This window comes from Equus asinus, chromosome 14 (assembly GCF_041296235.1).
Source record: "Equus asinus isolate D_3611 breed Donkey chromosome 14, EquAss-T2T_v2, whole genome shotgun sequence".
NCBI lineage: Eukaryota > Metazoa > Chordata > Mammalia > Perissodactyla > Equidae > Equus > Equus asinus.
Genome location: NC_091803.1, coordinates 30,789,940 through 30,809,802, shown reverse-complemented (window position 1 = coordinate 30,809,802; position 19,863 = coordinate 30,789,940). Strand labels below are relative to the sequence as shown.

General features: G+C 41.1%; 2 protein-coding genes across 3 annotated transcripts in view; one reads left to right on the top strand and one right to left on the bottom strand.

Moving 5' to 3' along the window:
- Nucleotides 1-11,128: 11,128 nt before the first annotated feature.
- On the top strand, nt 11,129-18,963 carry LOC106841731 (THUMP domain-containing protein 1). Of its 2 annotated transcripts, XM_044746448.2 has the most exons (5): nt 11,129-11,468; nt 12,792-12,963; nt 13,857-14,105; nt 14,764-15,202; nt 15,775-18,963. In XM_044746448.2, the coding sequence occupies exons 1-4, from the start codon at nt 11,238-11,240 to the stop codon at nt 15,177-15,179; spliced, it is 1,068 nt and encodes a 355-aa protein (XP_044602383.1). In that variant the 5' UTR covers nt 11,129-11,237; the 3' UTR covers nt 15,180-15,202; nt 15,775-18,963. The 2 variants fall into 2 exon arrangements, with proteins under 2 accessions (XP_044602383.1, XP_014713366.1); XM_014857880.3 differs by having other exon boundaries at nt 14,764-18,963.
- LOC106841734 (acyl-CoA synthetase medium chain family member 4) overlaps nt 16,896-19,863 on the bottom strand; it is a 30,092-nt gene continuing 27,124 nt past the window's right edge. Inside the window, exon 13 of the mRNA XM_014857881.3 lies at nt 16,896-19,719. Coding sequence (XP_014713367.2) covers nt 19,633-19,719 — 87 coding nt within the window. The 3' untranslated portion in view covers nt 16,896-19,632. The remainder of the gene's footprint in view (nt 19,720-19,863) is intronic.

Sequence of the window (19,863 nt, the reverse complement as noted above, 5' to 3'; positions counted from 1 at the left end):
TCTTTATTGGAGAAAGAAGAAAAACACAAGAGAGGCAAATACAAAAATGAATTTGATGTAGATAAGAGAGATTTTGAGGAAATTCACACTGGAGGGACTTGGTCCCCACAAAATATGATTTTGCCGAGTTTGGCAGTGGGGATGGAATACACACCTTGATCAGAGTGGAACAGGTTTGGAGTACTTTAAGACTATGTTATGTAGTCAACCAGTGAAGGATTGAGGACATTAGAACCATCAAAGGGCCAACTAGATAAAGAGCAAATAACTCTTGTGATTTTATTCGGTGCGGCCTGACATTCTAGATATTGAAGGGGGTCATGAGTGGCATGGCTGAGGATGGGAAGGCAGGGGTCATGGAAGTTCACGGAGGCAAGGGCATCAGGGATGCTCACGAGAACCAGCAAAGTGGCTAACCTTGGGCTGAAACAAGCAAGACCAGAGAGGTGTGAGCACGGAGATCCTGAGCTAGACAGACAACAGGTTCCAGGGGAAAACAGAGATGAAGACGTGGAAGGAGAAGTCACTGTGATCAGTGGGGAGGTTTTCAGAATTCACACTAGGTTTAGGGTAGGTGAACATCAAGGTTTCATCACCTCGCTGGCCAATAACATGCTTTCATGCCATTTGATGGAAATGAAATACAAACTATGAGATAGTAAAAGAATAAAACTGACTAATGGGTTTTTCAGTCCCTGCAGTGTCTATCATATCCAATGCCAAGTACTATTCAGGTCTTAGAACCTCCCCTATTCCTGTGTTCTGGCTCCAGTCAGGACACCCCTGGGCCCAGAGCTCCTGAGGTTGATCTGGTGATGGGGCAGGTGTCAGAGCAACTGTCCTAGCTTTCACGGGAGCCTTTGTTCAGGGGCAGCAGGGAGAGAGGGGCCCCCCCTCTTTAATGGTGCTATCAGAACATAGGCTTCTTTGATCTTGTCTGGAATACTGATGGATAAGACTCTCTATGCATTTTGTAGGAATATAAAAGACAAACAGGAATGATTTTTAAATACATGAAGCTTTAAGCTACAGATTTGCAAACACATTTTCCCCTTCCTTATTGCCTATCTCTAGCCTTTCTGGGAGGAAACACACATCTTGGTGTTGCTTTCTTTAAAACAAGAGAAAAGAGTCAAAACAGTTAATCTCACATGCTTCCTGTGATAGGGAAAAGACAGCATGCGCTGCTGTAGGAAGAGACCCTGGGAGCAGAGCCAAAGTAGAGGATTTTCCCAATGGGTCCCCATAATGATGCTCTTGGAGGAGGAGAGACTCAGAGTCTCCCAAAGGTCCAAGGCGAGGCCAGGCCCATGAAGGACTCAAGTGGATGGAAGTGATGGTCACATCCCATGAGGAGCCCAAGGAATGACAGCCAGAAGATAAGGGGTGGAGGTGGCCCTGAGGTTAATGACAGGAGAAGACGTAAGAAGGAAAAAGATACAGGGGCCAACGGTCAAGGTTGGAAACTTCAGCAACTAAGATGGCGGTGTCATAAACAGAAAAGAAAGATGCAGAGAGAAAAGCAAACCTGGACTGGGAATAAAGGAATTGGCGGAACTAGTCTGCCTGAGACTATCAGGACATGGCTTCTTCAACTGCGGGTGCGAGAAGCTGGGAAAATCAGAGAGGGGAAGGCCACCCTGACCACCTTCAAATTCCAATTTAACAGACACCCAAGCTCCATCTTCTTCCTAAGACAGCACACCAGTGCCTCTGTATCCTTAATTGTGCATCTGGAAAATCAGATTGTAAAGCAGCCATCGTGGTGGCTGACATGGAGGGACTATAGTGATCACGCGACAGCTGTGAGAACTTTGGTCCTGCAGACCCTCAAACACCTGCCATTTCTTTCCCCCACCTCTGCCCTTCTGTTAGCAACATTCACAGTTGGAAAGATTTAAATCCCTTCATGTGAGTTACTGCACACGTGCCAAGTAGATGCTCAGTGGTCACCTCGTTCACTCACCATCTGCCAACTTTGTAGGATGTGTGAGTTGAGTTCATGCCTCAAGAAAATGTCACAATTGTTAAATCTCAAGAGTCACCTTCAGATAATCTAAATTTTAAGTATTGAAGTGTAAGTGGTGTTTAAAAACATTTGCATAGGAACTCAATTCCAAACCACCCTGTGGGGCTCAGGCCATTAGTCCATGTCTCCAGAGGCTCTGGCTCTTCAAACATGAATTCCTCCTGTTTCATTAGTTTGTGCTATTGCTGTGGCTCCCAAGGGATTACATTTGGGAGAAGAGACTTAATCATGGCATTGAGCTTTCAACTGTGTGGGAAATAAACTCAAAAACACCCATCCTTAACCAGATTTGTTTCACTTCAGGGAAAGAACAGATACGGGACTGACTAGTTGGTTCTTAAAAATTAACACTGAGTGGCATTTATATTGAATTTTAGATTAAATGATTTTACTAAAGCTTCTAAAAAAGTAGCCCTTTTTAGCAGGTCAAAGAGCTCTGCTTCAGAAATGACAGCACAGCCTCCCGGTGAACTGCTTGCGTGCAGTGTCTCTTTTTCTTCTTTCACTTCCACCTCCTAGAGAAGCTCTTCAGGAGCTTCAGACGGGGGGCTGCTGTGTGGCCAGTTCCAGGGGGACTATTCACATCCGAGTCCATTCATGTGACTCTCCATCACTGTTAGAGGCGCAGGGGTCAGAGAGAAAACTTGTCCTCGCTATGTAAATACACAGACAAACCTCTTAAAGAAAGCTTTCTCAGTGTCTTAGGTCAGGCTTCCGAGAAGCAGGGCCTGAGACGGTGATTCTGGTGAAAAGGATTCATTGGAGGAGGGCTCTCTGGAGGGTGTGCAGTGTGAGGGAAGCAGCAGACAGGAGAAGAAAACTAAGCAAAGGGGCGGTCTCAGCTGGAGACTAACTTCTCCCTCGTATCCCAGAAGGCTCTGGTCCACCTTGAGGCCAGGCTTCCGGCTTTTTGTGCCCCAGTCAATCATTGGCCACTGACTGTCCCCTGTGGCCAGGAGTAACCTCCCAGGCAAGGCAGCTCCATTTGAGCAATGAATACTCACAGCAACTGAGGAAAGAGTGTGCCACCAGTGAAGGGGACCTGGGCAGGGCACCAGCAGCATCCACTACACTTGGGGATGGAAGGGAAGATCAGAAAAGCAGAGAAGGCCTCTCTGAGCAAGCAGCTTATAAGCTGAGTCCAGAAGGATATGTAAGAGCCAGGATAAGTCAGAGACTTGGAGGAAAAGCAGGGAGAATGGTCAAGGGAACAGCACATGCAATGGCCCTGGGGTAGAGAAGACAATATGGACCTCCTTTCCTCTTCATTCAAGGTGCTCTGGCCTCTGATTCTGGGTTGGAGGGAAGTGTGTAGTGGTATTCCTGTAAGGCAAATGCAGGGCAGGCAGAGAGTTTTGTACTTTGGGTTTCTGCAAAGGACCCAACAGATTTGCGGAAGAAAATGTTATGAGTAAGCACTGGGCCCTGAAGATTGCTAGTCTCACCTTTCACGTGCTCTAATCTCTGTACAAAAGTATATTTATCTGTTTTAGGAAGATAAGTGAAGATTCCTTGCCTGGAAACTTTACAAATGTCCAGGAAGGCCACGCTCTTGGTCTGCAAGGGTGTAGCATCTCCTGTTCTCAGAAGGGTAACATGGACCATCCCTCCCAGGTATGACATCCTATGTGCCATCTCCTAACGATTTGTGGCACCCAAAACTCAATGAAGATAGAACATAGGCAGACAGACAGATGGAAGACCAGGGTGTTCAAATACAGTTTTCTGGCATATGAATTCTGAGACATCAAAACCTCCCTAGGAAATGAAACACCTGAAGTGTCTAGTGAAATGGAAGGCACTGGGAAGAACTGACCCTGTGTCCCCTCAATGTCCCAGCATGGGGTGTTTGGATGAGCGTATTCAACTCAGCAGGAACCGAGCAAGGCAAGTGGCTGCAAAGGGCAACTGGTAGGAGAGAAGGGCCTCAATTTTGTTTGCAGATAAAAGCTTCTCAGGACATATTTATTGGATAGTGAATAAAGAGCCCATTGAGGGCTCGGCTCTCACCCGCCACTGTAAAGACAAGCTGAAAAGAGAAGAAACAGAGAAAAATATAGGATAACAAAGGAGGATAGGAGGTTAAGATGGGCTTAGAGCTCCAAATTTAAACATGAGATATGAGAATTTCAATTAAAGATGGTGATTTGGGGACTGATATATACCAAGGTCCTTAAAAATGCCCCAAAAAACACCCCTGTATTTTAAAAAGAATGAATCCATAGTAATCCTGGAAAACTAGAACGGCAGTCAGCTGGAGGACATCTTGAAGAAATCCGAGAAGACAGAAAGCAGATGGATCTGACTGATGAAAACAGATCACGGAAAGATGTAGACCAAAATGCTGGAGAAAACAGGAACCCTTCCCACAGGGGTCCTTTGAGAGCTCCAAGCTCCTAGTCCACAAACATACAGGACAGAGATGAGACAGGGTACAAGCATGAAGGTAACTGATAAATTAATCACGGGCCAAGTCCTCCCCCAAGGTCTGTTTCCTGACTTTACATCTTTCCCCTCTCTCTCTCCTTTGCTCACCAACTCCAGCTTCATTGACCTTCTTTATGTCCTTTTAACACGTGAAGTGTCTTCCCAGCTCACTGCCTTTGCACTTGCTGTTTCCTGTCTGGAACAATCTATCTCTAGACCTTCACATGCTTGGCTCTTCCTTGTCATTCAGGTCTTGGCTCAAACTTTAGCTGCTCAAAGCATTCTTCTCTGATCACAGTATCTAAATTAGATCCCAACCCCAGCCAGTCACATCACCCTGCTTCCTTTCCTTCAGAGCATGTGTGAATCTCTGAAGTTGTCTGATTCATTTATTTCTTTGTTTCTCCTCACCTGAGGACAGAGGCCTTATCTACTTTGTTTATCAGAGTATCTTCAGTACCTGGAACATTAGTACAACTGGTGTTTATATCAGTTAGCTTTTGCTGGGCAATAAACGACCCCAAAACATAGTGGCCTCAAACAACAACTCTTTATTTTGTCCATAATTTGGATCAGCTAGGCAGTTCTTATCTGCGTGAACTCAGCTCATCTCTGCTGGGCTCTGTGAAGCATCCATGGTCAGCTGTAGGTTGGCTGCTGGTTAGATAATCTAGGGACGTCTTTGTCACATGTTACGTGTCTAGCAGGCTGTTGGTCAGGGCAACAGAAGCAAATGGGCCACATGCCTCTTGTCATCCTCTTGGTCTTCTTCATAGAACTGTTACTTTTGATAGCTCAGAATGCATATGCGAAAAAAATGTGGTTTTAACTTTCTGGCCTTTTACCTATCTTCTTTACAAGGGGAGCAAGAGACAGCAGGCCCAGTGTGCAAGTGGTTTTCAAGTCTCTCTTTCAGGTCACTTTTCTAGAGTCCCATTAAACAAAGTAAGCCACAGGGCCAAGGCCAGATTCAAGGGGATGGAGAAACAGACTCCACCTCTTGCTAGGAGGAGCTCCAAAGTCACATTGCAGGGGGGCATGGATACAGGATAGACAAAATTTGCAGCCATTTTTGCACTCTTATCATACTGCTCAATATATAGATATACCTATGCTGAATATATTTGATTTAAAAGACTGGATCTGGGAAGGCTGGACTAGTTGGACCCCATCTCTCTTCCCTGCCTTCCTCCCAAATATATACAGCAGACAACAGAGGCTTTTGGCCCCCACATAGAAATCCAAGCTGTGCACGCTAAAGAAAGTGACCTGCTTACATGAAGATGCCTCCTCATTTGAGTGTAGGACCATGAATGGGAAGCAAAGCAGAGTTTGAGGAAACTCTGGAACATCCAGCAGGCACCTTAATGAGAAAGGAGAGGCGACACAGCTTTTCTCAAGAAGGAACACATCAAAATAATTCACTGTTCAAGTCAAGTCCTCCCTTTTTTGACTTGCTCTCCACAGCCGGCCAACCCCCACAACTCTGAAATCTCATTTTCCAGTTATGACACCAGACCCACCAGGAGAGGCTCATCCAGGGAGAAGTTTCTTGGCAAAGCGATCTACGCAAATCCAAATGGAACTCCCACTACTCAACAGCCTAGATCTTTATTCACAAACATGAACTAACAGCCAAGGGTCCACAAACGTGAAGAAAAGAAATCACATACATGAGTCACATTAAGATTAACAAGTAAAATAATTGTGTTTTTAGGAAATAAAGATCATTCAAGAAACAAAACAATTTAAAAAAATAAATGACTCTAGTGAGATTGGAAAATGGCACATACAGAAGTAAGAACAGACTGCTGCTGCAAAAAAGGAGCAATCAGAGGACAAAAATGAGTGCCTGGGAATTAAAAATATGTTTGACACTAACAAAACTCAGTGGACAGACTGACTAAGAGAATGGGGATGGTTAACAACATGTCAGTGATCTGGTGATAAAGTCAATGGAATCTTGCAGACCAGAGCCAAAGGCAGAATGATGGCACGTAGGAGAGAAATGTGAAGCAGCACAGATGTCTGCCCTCTCTCTTATCGGGGTTCTGGAGGCAGAGAACAGAGGTAATAAAAGGGAGGGAAAATTCAGTGATCTCCTAGAAGATAATTTCCCTGAGACAAATGCTAGTTGGGTCTCTGAAGCCCCTTTTATATGGGCACTAATCCCATTCTGGAGGGCTCTGCCCTCATGACCTAATCACCTCCCAAAGGCCCCACGTTCTAATACCATCCCATTGGGCCTTAGGATGTAACATAGGAATTTTGGAGAGACACAACATTTAGACCACAGCAATGGGGCCACAGAGAATGGTGTCATGAATTTTGCTTGATCATCTGGGAATACTGCAAAAAGGAGATGCTATTTCTGTTCCACTGTGAAGAATAAATATGAATTCCCACTGCAATGCAAGGCATTTCAGGCAGAAGGAAGAGTATATGAGCAGAAATAGAAAGGTCTGAAGTTTCCTGACAGGTTTGGAGAAAGAGATCAACAGTCCAGTGTGGTGAGAGTTTGAGATCTATGGCAGGAAGTGAATACACACGAATCTGAAAAGATAGGATGGTGCCAGGTTGGAAAGAGCTCACATGCTATTCTGAGAGGCTTTTCTACCTGACACTATATACAGTTGGGCACCCTTGGAGGATTTCATGCAGCAGAGCGACATAATCACAACCTACTTAACTCAGAGTCATGAGAATAGAAAGCTGGTGCCTTCTGATCAGCCATTCCCCAGACTCACCTAGATGTAAAAACTCAAGAGGAGATGCAGAATTTCAATAGCACTAGGAACCAGGAATATTCCACCATTACCTACTAGAAAACTGGAAGAACTTCCATGAGTTAAACCTTTAAAGCCTGCAGGTAGAATGGTGGAACCATTTATTGAAAAATATTTCAAGAAATCTCATGGGCTTAGACTTTTTTTTATCTGAGTAAAGGAATTCAAATCTCTCTCAGTATGGAAACTATTTACTAGAGTCTTCAGAGTCTTTTAAAACCCTCATCCAGCATCAGTTGTGAGCTGAAATCTACATTTGGAAGGAAGGGAGCTATAGAGTGGCCATGGTCAAGTTGTAGGTTTTTAGTCATTAAGACAGAATTAGCCCATCCAGGAATAGGTTTTAAATATTGTAGAAAGACAATAGGGTAGTAGTATCATGATATTGCTTCTTAAAGATCAGGTTATTATTTTAAATAATAAGTGACTTTTTAAACTAGAAAGTTTAATGATAATCGGCTATTTTAAACTGGAAATTTGGCTAATGGCTGTGCATATCACACAGTTCTCCAACTTCAGAGCAGGAAGAAGGAATAGATTACACAGCAACCTGATGGGAACTCAGGGGAACTGAGGAAAAACTACATATAAGAAATAGGAAAAGGCTGTACATTTCTTGCTCCTTGATGAATAAGCAGAAGTGGGAATAACATATCTCAGCCATATGTCTTAGTCTTTTGTTTTTCAAGATTGTACAGCCTAAAGACAGAAATGTTAAGCTTAAGAGTCAGAAGAGTCTTTGAAAGAGTTCTATTAGACGAAACAGAAGTATACTTTAGAAAGCTTCTCTTGTGTTTGTGTTTGCAACAAAATTCAGGAAACTGCCCTATGAAACAAGAAATGAAAAATTACATGATAAGTTGAGAAATTGAGCTGTAATGGAAGAGGCTGGCACGATAGAGATAGATAAAGAGGAAATATTTTGAAAAGAATAAAATTTCCCTTGAGATTAAATGCAGCTTAGAAATAATCAAGATCAGAATTTATGCTACTGGAAATTAAATCAATAATGTTGAAGCCATTCTTGAGAAACTCTTTCAGAAAGAAGGAGATAATGGAAAAGAGATAAAATAATGAGTGAGAAGATTCCAGAGGTGGTAGAGATTTTCAATATGAGAATGATTGGCATGTTTGATGGAGAGAATAGAGCAAATGGAAAAAACAGTATTTAAAGACATCTCAGAAAAAACTTTCCAGAATTCAAAGAGGGCCCCAATCATCAAAAGGAACACAGCATGCACAAGGCAAAATTAGTGAGAAAAAATATTACTGTAACACATATTGAGAAAGTTTTTGAATTTAAGGAATAAATAAACTTTCTAGGCACCTAGGAAGAAAGAGAAAAAAAGGTCATAATGGCATTAGACTGCTCATCTGCAATTCTAGAAGACAATGGAGCAATGTGTGTGGACAGAGATGAGGGGCAAAATTGAGTCAGATAAGCATTCTATAGCCAGACAATTTCTCATCCATGAGTGAAGGCAAAAAGAACAAAATATTTACACTAATGTGCAAAGACTCAGGAAATACACTATTCCGCTTAGCAACAATACTAGAAACACAGTTAAAAGATGAGTCAGACTCAGAAAAAAATATTAGCAACACGTAAAATAGACAGATGATTAATATCAATGCTAAAAAAGGAGCTCCAAAAACCCCACTAATCAACTGGCAAAGGGTATGAATAAATAACTTACTGAGAAATAAATACAGATGACCAATATGCAGCAATGATGAATTCATTAATTAAAAATGAAATTGGCAATAGAATACCAAATAAAAAAATAATGGTAACAAACAAAACAAATAATGGTAATAATATTATATGTTGGAAAGGAAGTGAAAATAGATACTTGTAAAAACTCTGGGAGAGCCTTCAGGGTCTGGAAGACAAAGACAGCTTCCTGAATCCAAATCTCTTCACAATCCTACAGTCAATTTCCTCCAAATCACACAGTCAACAAGGAAAACAAAGCCACATGTAAGCAAGCCAGCAGCATTACAAGAAGACAAAGAATACCATAACCTTTAAATTACCTGGAAGTACATAAAGAAATGCCAATTTCCAGCCTAGTTCCTACCACTACTGAAAGCATTTAGAAACAGTCAAGTGAAGTTGTAGGTTTTTTCAAATAATCCGGTTATTTCTCTTCCTTCATCCCCTAGAATAATGGTATTAAATAAAGACATATTGGAAAACACTTCCTGAAGTGTCCCATTTGTTATGAAATCACTTCCATAGTTGGCCGGAAGGGAAACTCTGAAAGGGAGATGAATGTTTTCCATTTCTCTCACTCTGCAGTGTGGAACAGGACAGTTAACGTCTTACTATCAGGAACTCCAGGCTTAATACTAATAATGTAAGCAAAAGAACCTAAAGGAAGAGAAAGTTATGCAAAAAACACACATTTATATATATATTTTTTACATTACACATATAATGAAGAATAAAACAAGTTAACCATGAAGCTCAGCATCACACTAATTACTTTTCCTCTCAATATTTTGTTCCTTCATACATAATAATTAAATCTCAGAATGTGAGATTGAAATACCTAAGTCAGTAAAAAGCACAATATTCCTGCATTTGCTCACCAAGAGCAGTACACTGTCAGAGATGCAACCCCAACACGAGGGATTTATAAAGTTCAAGCTGACTTCTAAGTGCACGAAGTATAAGGAGCTGGATTCCTGACTTTAGGGTATGGGGAATATTATGGTGTTAACTGTAAGGGGATTGCTTACCTATTCAGACCAATGTTCTTAAACATTTCAGGAACAGGTATGAAGAAAAGAAAATGGTAAGATATACTTCATTGGAGAAAAGAGGAATATTTTCCCTTATTGTTAGTGAAAATTCTTTGAGATGTATATGGAGTTCTAGACTATCACTTCATATCAGCATTACTTTTTCATGGGAGTCACAAGAATGAGAATCTGAGACATGCAGGCCTCACAATAAATAAGAAGTTCTTTATTCCTGACTTCCTACTACCATCCATTCTACGTTTTGGGGTTGCTGGACTAGGTAATCCTTCCTAGGGCAACAAAGGACAAACCCTGTTTTGGCTCTTCATGATTTTGTTCAGAAGTGAGGAATTTGACTTCCCGTCCAAACCAAGTGCACTTAGAACAATAATTCGCCAAAATGTCACTACCACGTGTTATGACACCAATGTCAAATAAAAGTGTGTGAAGACATTGATACAGACAATATTTTTGGTATTAATACAAATACATTTTACAAGTTAAAATGTGCCCGTGGTGACAACTTAATGTTAAGAAGTTTGGCCCAGTTTCCCTGTATTTTATATTTCTCATCCTGATACAATAAATATGTCAAGTCTCTCACATCAATGAGATCCTTCTACTTCGTGTCCTGTTTTTCTTTGTACCTTTGAAGTCCTGCAAGAGGAATACTAAAGGAATGTTTACCGAATGTGCACATTTCAATCGGAGCAAGAATAAGTAGGATGCTTTGGAAGGCCTCAGTGACTTCTAAGAAACATTTGCCTACAAGGGCAACGTGAGTACGAAGTGTGTCTCGCTTTGCTAATAGTCTCAACCTCCGTACGTAGGACAATAATTAGCACAAAGGTGCTTAATAAATATTAATTGAATGAATCAACGAATTTGAATGAGTAAATGACACTGTTCTTCGCAAGCGCGGTCTATATCCACTGGGAGACCCGCATGTTAACTCTCAGGCCTCCTCCCTCCTCAGGCCACTTTCCAGGGAAACCCCTCCTTCCGGTGGTGAGGTGAAAGAAGTGCCTGTCAATCCTGGCGAGGGGCGGGACAGGAGCGGGCCTCGAGTTTCCTCTCCAGAGCCAGTCACTGACCGGCCCTAGGACTAGCAGCAAGGAAGGAAGCTGGGAGGCGGGATCAGGAAGTCCGTCACGCATGTCTGACGTCACCAGCCCGCGCCCGCAAAGGTGAGGACGCCGAGAACCACAGAGGAAGGCGTTTCTCGCGAACCTCAACTCTCGTGCACCATGGCGACCCCCGTCCAGCAGCCTCCTCAGTCTGGCAGCGGGAAGCGCAAAGGCAAGGCTCATTACGTGCCGGCCAAGCGGGCTCGGCGCTGCGATGGCGGCGGGCCGCGGCAGCTGGAACCCGGGCTACAGGGCATTCTCATTACCTGCAACATGAACGAGCGCAGGTGCGTGGAGGAGGCCTACAGTCTGCTCAACGAATACGGAGAAGACATGTATGGACCGGAAAAGGTACAGGCTCGGGGAGGGCGGCCGGCCGCTCGGGCTTTGAGGAAGGAGGGTAGGCTGGCAGGCCTGCTGCCTCTACACGCATGCGCGAGTTTTCTCGGGAGCGTGGCGACGAAGGGACGTGGCCTCGCCGGCGTTCCCGGCCCCTCGCGTTGGGAAATTCTTGCGCTTGGGGCTTTTCTCCTCATCGTTCATCGCGGTGGCTTCCATTTATAGATTGTTCTCTCCGGCCTAGGCGTTGTGTTTCTGAAGCTCTTCGAAAAACATGTACTCCTTCCAGTATCCTTGTGAAGTTGCGTTCCCGAGGACACCGAGGCTCGAGTAGGTTTAGTAGGTGGTCCAAGTTCACGGGGCTAAACTTCATTCCTTCTCTTGGTTTTTTCCATGTCTTACCACCATCTGAACACCGTAGCTGTGATAATGTGTGGGTCCTAAATAGTGCCTCGGAAATAATGGGTTTAGTATTAGTGCTAGTTATGTCTCAAATGCACGTACCATTTAAAAAGTAAAAACTTTTCTGCTTTTACCACCTAAAATCTAATTGTCCCATCACAGTTTGGAAATCATTATATTCTTGGCTTAGGATCTGATCACGAACACCCCAGGAATTAGATGCTGAAGGATAGTAGAGGGGATTTGAATTCGGGTACTATCGTTTACTAGCTCTGGGACTTCGGCATGGGCACCGTATCTAATTCTGCTGAGCTAGATAAAAGAGAGAGTGATAGTACTTGTTAAGGGTAGCTAAAAGGTTGCTTATGTGCATGAAATACATCCTGGTATATAATAAAGGCTGCATAAATGTGTACAGTTATTTTAGTGCCCGATTGGCAACTCCATTGGTGAGGCAGAGAACTGGGCAACAAGTGCATGTCCTTTATACGCTGGTACCTTGAGCAAGTTCTTGAAGTATTTCTCTTCCCTGTTCCTCAGTAGAACAGGAGTAAGGGTTTTCAATTCCAAAGCTGTTTGGTCTAATCTCACAAAAAGGAGAGTGTTATTGCAGGCACAAAGATATCTAGTGATGGGATTAAGGTTCCCCCTGAAATGATTCATCTGATCTGAAATGATTCATCAGCTGCACATTGCCCCCTGTCCCAGACTCTCAAGACGCCTTTGAAAACATTTAAAAATTACGTGTACTGTAGTCTGAGGGAACTCCCTTTTAACTCTGCATTTTGGAGGGAGCGATATCTCAGTCTCTTAATAAAAAACTTTATTGTCACTATTGAGCCATCCATCATTGAGGGTTTCACATAGGTAGTTAATTATAGCTTTTAACATGAGCTGTTGTGGCATTTCTGCTTATTGGTTTTATGCAAACAGTTTACAGATAAGGATCAACAGCCCTCTGGAAGTGAGGGAGAAGATGATGTGGAGGCTGCTTTGAAGAAAGAAGTTGGTGACATTAAGGCATCTACAGAGATGAGGCTAAGAAGATTCCAGTCAGTGGAGAGTGGAGCAAATAATGTAGTCTTCATCAGGACACTTGGGATAGGTGTGTCTGACTAATATGCCGTAAGATTATTGGTCCTATAATATTTGGATATCTCCCTATTTCACAGAACACTGCCTACAAAATGGCTTCATGGTTGTGGCCCAAATAATCATTTGATTGCATGCTCTCTACACTGCGTTAGCCTTATGTAACTTTAGGCAAAGCAGAAGTATATGTTCTGTCTAAAAGGAGCAGCTGCTACTCAACTCCAGCTGATTTGGAATGGCTCTAGCCATTTGGGAATGTAGTTCTGGTAGGGCCAAATCTCCTGGTTTTTCAAAAGAAGTTGGAAGTCTGGAGAAGTTTCTAGACTTTCCAATATGGTTAACTAATTTAAAAGTATTGAAAACACTGAGCAGCGCAAAATAGACTTGTATGTAGTCGGGATGCGGCCTAAGGACTGTCTCGTGATCTTGTGCAATTTGTAGTTCTGGAGCTCCTCTATGATCTGGGATCTAGACTTCTGTACAAACCTAGCTAATGGATTAATCTTTTGAAGTGACTTGAAGATTTTTGTTTTGTTTTTGTAAAAGTACTATTTAATGTTTGTTACTGATAGTTGCTATTGTTATAGAAAAACAACGGTACAGTAGTGTCGTTGGATAAATCAGACATCACAAAAATGTTAATTCCAATGTTTTCATCAACAGTTGTTTTTAGTGAAAGCAGTAATAATGCTGAAGAGTTCAAATATTAGATAAAGTGTTAATACATAGTAGGCACTGAAGAAGTATTAGGTGGAAGAAGTGGTTAATTCTTTATGATAATTCCTTCTACTCGGTCAATTTTTGTTACTGCCAATGAGAATTCATTTTAGAAAGTTTGAAGCGTTTTTAAAATGTCTGAGAGCTGACAGTCTTACTTGTTTGCTCTGTGCTGATTTTTCCTTTTAGAACCTGAGAAGTTGGTACATCATATTCTCCAGGATATGTACAAAACCAAGAAGAAGAAGACTCGGGTTATTCTACGAATGTTACCCATCTCAGGCACATGCAAGGCTTTCTTAGAAGATATGAAGAAATATGCAGAAACATTTTTGGAACCCTGGTTTAAAGCTCCAAACAAAGGGACATTTCAGATAGTTTACAAATCTCGGAATAACAGTCACTTGAATAGAGAGGAAGTTATCAAAGAATTGGCAGGTATGTTTCTCTTAGTGATTTTACATTGATGTGCAATGTTAAGTATTTGTTTTTATTTTTAAGAACTTTAAAAAAAATCTATGGGTTACTTTTTGAGTGTAGAACAAGTATATTAAAATGTCCGCAAAATAATATCCAACCTAACTGATTTCAATATGTTGGATATGAGATTTTCTGATAGTTAGATAAGAAGTCTTTTCCAAATCAAGATTGAATTTTCTTTGGGAAAAAAAATTCTCTTAATAAGAGTATTACTCTTAATGTCTCAGGAGTTAATTTGTATTTATTTATTTAAAAAGTTCAGGGGGTCCAGCCCTGTAGCCTAGTTGTTAAGTTTGGTGCTCTCCGCTTCGGCGGTTGGGGTTCAGATCCTGGGCACCGACATACACCACTTCTCGTCAGCCATGCTAAGGCGGTGACCCATGTACAGTAGAGGAAGTTTGGCACAGATGTTAGCTCAGGGCAAATCTTCCTCAGCAAAAAAAGAAAAAGTTCAGGGAATTTGACTGAGGTCCATGTCGTGGATTAGTATATATACTGTGAATGAACTAGTATATATATTGCTTTAGCAAGTCCCAAACAGACGAAAGATTGTTTTGTATCCGTCAAGCTTCATATATCCTTCTCAGACTGTGTTTCCCTGTTCTTTTTGTTACAGGAATAGTGGGCAGCCTAAATACAGAAAACAAAGTGGATCTTACCAATCCACAGTACACAGTGGTAGTAGAAATCATCAAAGCTGTCTGTTGCCTGAGTGTTGTGAAAGATTATCTGTTGTTCAGAAAATATAATCTCCAAGAGGTGGTGAAGAGTGCTAAGGACCCATCACAGCTTAACTCAAAGCAGACAGCACAAGCAGGAAATGGAGCTAAATTGGAATCTGGTGACAAATCAGATCAAAATGACTCTGCAGAAGGAACAAATAACCCACAGGTAGTACCAGAGAATAGTGAGGAGCCGGAGCAGACAAAACCAATATCTGAGACTGAGGTGGTGAATGAGGGCGGAGCTAAGCCTGAACTTGGAAGTCAAGTCACAGAAGGATCTGAGTCAAGTGAAAATGGCCTCTCGTGAAAAAGCATCATTAGGTATTGGAGGTGGGTTTCTCAACTGGGGTTCTGTGAGATGTTCCTGGGGTTCCATATAAGATTGCGACTGAAAATATCATTTTTGAGCTGTGTGTGCTGCATAATGCTGTGCTCACAGTAGTGAACAGTGATTGAGCAGCCCTGTTAACAGTTTTGTTAGAGATCTTTTCTGCCCGGTGTGACTGCGTGCAGTGAGCCCACATGCATTTCGGTGAGCTAGGAGAAGCTGTGGATAATTGATGAACACTTGCATGGAGGGGAGAGTGGTAGGAGGATGACAATGGCCTGTCTGTCCCTCATGATTGTCTTCTCCCGCCTCCCCTTCTGCACTGCCAACTGACTTAATGGGCGTGAACAAGCTTTGTGAAAGATAAACCCAGAGGGAAATTTTCATTCTAAGGAAAGAATTTTTGTGTGTTGTAACTCAGCTGTCCTCTGCCACTTTGTTGTAAACTTGCAAAAACATTGGTCATATAGGTTAAAGTGAATTGTTTTGTGAGGTTTTTGTACGTTTTGTGATTTTCTTGTTTAGTTGCTATGCCTATTTTTATATTTTGTTAACATTTGTTTGTTACAAACAGATCTGACAGTCCACTGCTGCAGTTTTTGAAGGCAAAGTGTGGGATAGAAGAGAACCATTCTAGGTATAGAACCACAGATATTTCTGATAAGGTTAGTGATGAAGAATTACAGTATTCTGAGTTACTATGGTATAGTAGTGCTACAAAGGACACAAAGAAATTCTTTGTTTACAATGAAAGCTACTTCCCTATGGTTATATAGACTTGTAATCCAGGCTGTCCTATTCCATTGCACATCATCTGTGGAATGCAACGTACAAATCTAGCATTTGCTCCAGCAGTTGTAACATAGTCGTAATCATAACCATTTGATAAGTAAAGGTGTTGATTATTTTAAATGGCTTTGGAATATCAAAACAGTAAAGCTTTTGTTCAAAAAATCATATCCAGTGAAAAGGTTTGGGAAGCAAATTATTTAGTAGCAGAACTTATTCCAGAAAAGAAAAATCACCCAGTTGGTAAGAATCTAATAATACTAACATTAAAATGCTAGGGCAAGAAACAGTACAAGAAATTGAAGAGACTTTATTCTCAGTTTAATAAATTGGCTTACGTCACATGATGCTGGAGAGGTGTTGTGTAGTTAACTGAAAAGCAGCAGCTTCTTTATCTGGGTTGATGAGTCAGCAGGTTTCACAAATATTTATCATGCTGTAGCATTTGTAAAATTTGTAAATGGTGCTGAAAGTTAAGAAAACTTTTTCTGCTGCCAAGAGTGTCCCCGAAATAAAGGCCAATATAAATTTAATGAGTCTCCATATTTGAAAACCAAAGATTTGTCATCTGTACTCCTGGTGACCCATTAGTGCTTCATTCCATGACAAGTTTTGCCTCATTTTAATAAAAGGAAATCCTACTGTTGACGTTACAGCATGCTGCTTTCTTCACAGAGAGATGCTAATATAAAAAACTTGGAGACGAAATGAAGAAAGTTCTGAATAATGCTACAAAAATGCTTAACTTTATTAAAGACCCATTTATGTAAGAATGTTCTAAAAAAAACAAAAACTAAAACCTGCATGAAGAGCCCCTGACTCTCCTCCATACAGAAATCTAGTAGTTTACCAGAGGAAGCGTTCTCAACAGGATGTATCCCAGAGTCCTTACAAGAAAGCACTAGGCCACACTTTGCTGAACGCTTTGCAGATGAAGAATGGCTACAGAAACTAGTCTATTTAGCAGATATATTTCATTGTATGGACAAGATTCAGCAAGGTCATGGAGAAAATGTTTTTTCTTAAAAGCGACAAAACTCTTAGATGAAAAAGAAACTGAGTCTTTGGAACAATCACGTTGCCAGAGGAACTCTTGAAATGTTTCCACAGCCACTTGGGCTTGAGATGAAGAATGATAGCAACAAGCCTCAAGCCTTAGTAAAACTTGAAGAGCTGCAAAACCAAATTAAATAGCATTTCCCCTCCTTTTCCCAACACTGGTGTGTGACTGTGTAAGAACCCTTTCTCTAAATCTTCTCAGCATGAGATTTTGTCTTTGAGAGAAGAGAAGGAACTCTGAGTCCTAGTCTGACAGTTCTGGATTTCTCTGAAACAAGAATATCCTTCAGGAGGCTGGCCTTGGTGGCCAAGTGGTTAAAGTTCTATGCACTCTGCTTCAGCTGCATGGGTTTGTGGGTTCGGATCCCAGGTGTGGACCTGTACCGCTTGTCAAGCCATGCTGTGGCGGCAACCCACATAGAAAAAAATAGAGGGAGATTGGCAGAGATGTTAGCTCAAAGCTATCTCCTCAACCAAAAATGAGGAAGATTGGCAGCAGATCTTAGCTCAGGGCAAATATTCCTCACCAAAAAGAAAAAATAGAGTATCCTTCAACTTAGTGCTCACAGTCACATGCCATGAGGGTTCCCTTAATTTGAACGTTTTTCATGGGTTCCTTCAGGGTAAAACTACTGAAAAAAGCTAGAAGAGACAGACACCCAAGAGGGCTGCAAAATAAGATGTCCAGATTGAGAATCTTCAGGGGCTGTGAAGTTAGCTTTTGGGGATGGGTTTATTCTTAAATTTTAAGAAGTTCAAAGGTATTATAAATGTTAAGTCTTCCTGCATCAGTGACTATGTTTATATAATGGCTAGTGAACATGGGCCTATATTTTTATCCTAGCTATTGGTCTGGCTTGGCAAACCAGACTAGAAGGATTTGGGAAGGGCAAAGAGAGTAAACGGCCTTGCTAATGCAGTTAAGGCTGGAACTTTTTTATCTATCTTTAGATATTTAGAAAGTTAACTCTTGGGGCCGGCCCTGTGCTCTGCTTCGGTAGCCCAGGGTTTCACTGGTTCGGATTCTGGGTGCGGACATGGCACCGCTCATCAGGCCATGCTGAGGCAGCATCCCACATGCCACAGCTAGAAGGACCCACAATTAAAATATGCAACTATGTACTGGAAGGATTTGGGGAGAAAAAGCAGAAGAAAAAAAAAGATTGGCAACAGTTGTCAGCTCAGGTGCCAATCTTTAAGGGAAAAAGTTAACTCTTAATAGGTTGAAGTCATCTTGAAAGGGTGATAAGAGCGTTGTAAGTGTCATATGAAGGATCGGATTTTGGTGCCTTCAGACTTGCTCCAAGACGAAGATACTTTTATTTTGATAGTGCGAGACTTAGGGAATAAAATTGGCCATCTGCTTACAGAGCATAGAGCTCTGTGAAACTGGGCTCCTTTTACTTTATGACAGCAGCTACTCTGCAGAAAGATTTTGACTTACTAATTTGTTTTTAATCCCCTTTATATTTATTAATGTTTGGTAAGATCTGAGTGTGACAAAAGCTGTTCTTCCCCAGCTCTCAGCAGGACTGTGTTCTGTTGGAATGCTTGCTTGATTGAAAGGTTTGTTTTCAGATTTACCAAGTGTTTATTTTCACTGACAGTTGACCGTGTTATAAATGAGGAGATTCCAGGGTGGGAATCGAGGGCTTTTTTTGTTCTTTTAATTTTTATTTTAAGAAATTGTCAGTTAAAAAAGTGCGGCTTCCGTGTAGTGGTTTAGTAGACTTGTTCTGCTCTCCGGAGGGAGGAGAGGGAAAGTTGGTATTTTAAAACATGTTTCTCTGAGGGTAAACGTGATTTCTCAAGGTTATTTTAACTTGTATTTTGCTTTTGGTGTGGCCAGATATTCAGCTTGTTTTTCATACTTCCTGATATTTTCAGAAAAATCAAAATAAATTTGTTCTCTAAAGATTGGTGTTCTGTACTTTTTATCTCTGCCTTTTAGTAAATCTCTTGCTTTATAATAAGTAGATGTAAAAGATATTTATGTGTCAAATTATGTCAATAAAAATGTACATTGTCCTAAAAAGTAAAAATAGAGAAAATGTAATTGCTCTTGAATAATTAAATATTCTTAACTAATCCAAGCTTAAGAGATAGTAAATTGCTTCAAAATGAGGTATAGTAATACAGAAGTTAATTAAATTCACTAATTGTCTTTTGAGTTGTTTATATTTTTCATCTTAACAATATTTTAATCCACCTTAAAGAATTAGTAATATATAAAGATGTTAAGCAGAAGAAATTCTGTCTTGAACACTTCTCTTAGGATAGTTCTAATCTTTATTTGGAATTAATCAGACACAAGATGAATTCATTGTCCAGTGTGCTTTTATAAGTAATCATTTGACCTTTGTAATTTTACACACTACAGTCATTATAATCATTGCTTTTGTTAGTTTGGTCACCATAGCAGTTCCCAGATATTTTTAGATTTTTGTTTTTTGGCTAAGTACAAAAGAAAAACTTAGTTGAGTTTTTCAACAGGAAAAATCTTAAGCACTTTAAGAGAGTAGTCACTGAATTATCTGGAAGCCAGGACTAAAAGAAGCAGCCCTTTAACTGATAAGAAATCAGGCTATGTTCGACCCCATTCATGGTCTCTTAAAACGTTGCGTTTGATTTTCCCAGTGATTGTCTTTGGGAGTTCTTGAACAAATTCCACCTAAATAACAGAAAAACATTATGAGACACTTGATTCCATTTTGACTTCTCCAGCCGTCAGTACAATAGGAGAGAGCTTTCCTGAAACTCATGTTGAGTTTCAGAGTCTGGGGCTTTTCTTAGCCTGAGCTTACTGACTTTCTTG

Bases quoted from the DNA above. Each gene is read 5' to 3' on its own strand.
- LOC106841731 (XM_044746448.2), top strand. From the start codon at position 11,238: ATGGCGACCCCCGTCCAGCAGCCTCCTCAGTCTGGCAGCGGGAAGCGC. The intron at 11,469-12,791 runs GTACAGGCTCGG...TTATGCAAACAG, and splicing joins ACATGTATGGACCGGAAAAG to TTTACAGATAAGGATCAACA. The intron at 12,964-13,856 runs GTGTGTCTGACT...TTTTCCTTTTAG, and splicing joins CATCAGGACACTTGGGATAG to AACCTGAGAAGTTGGTACAT.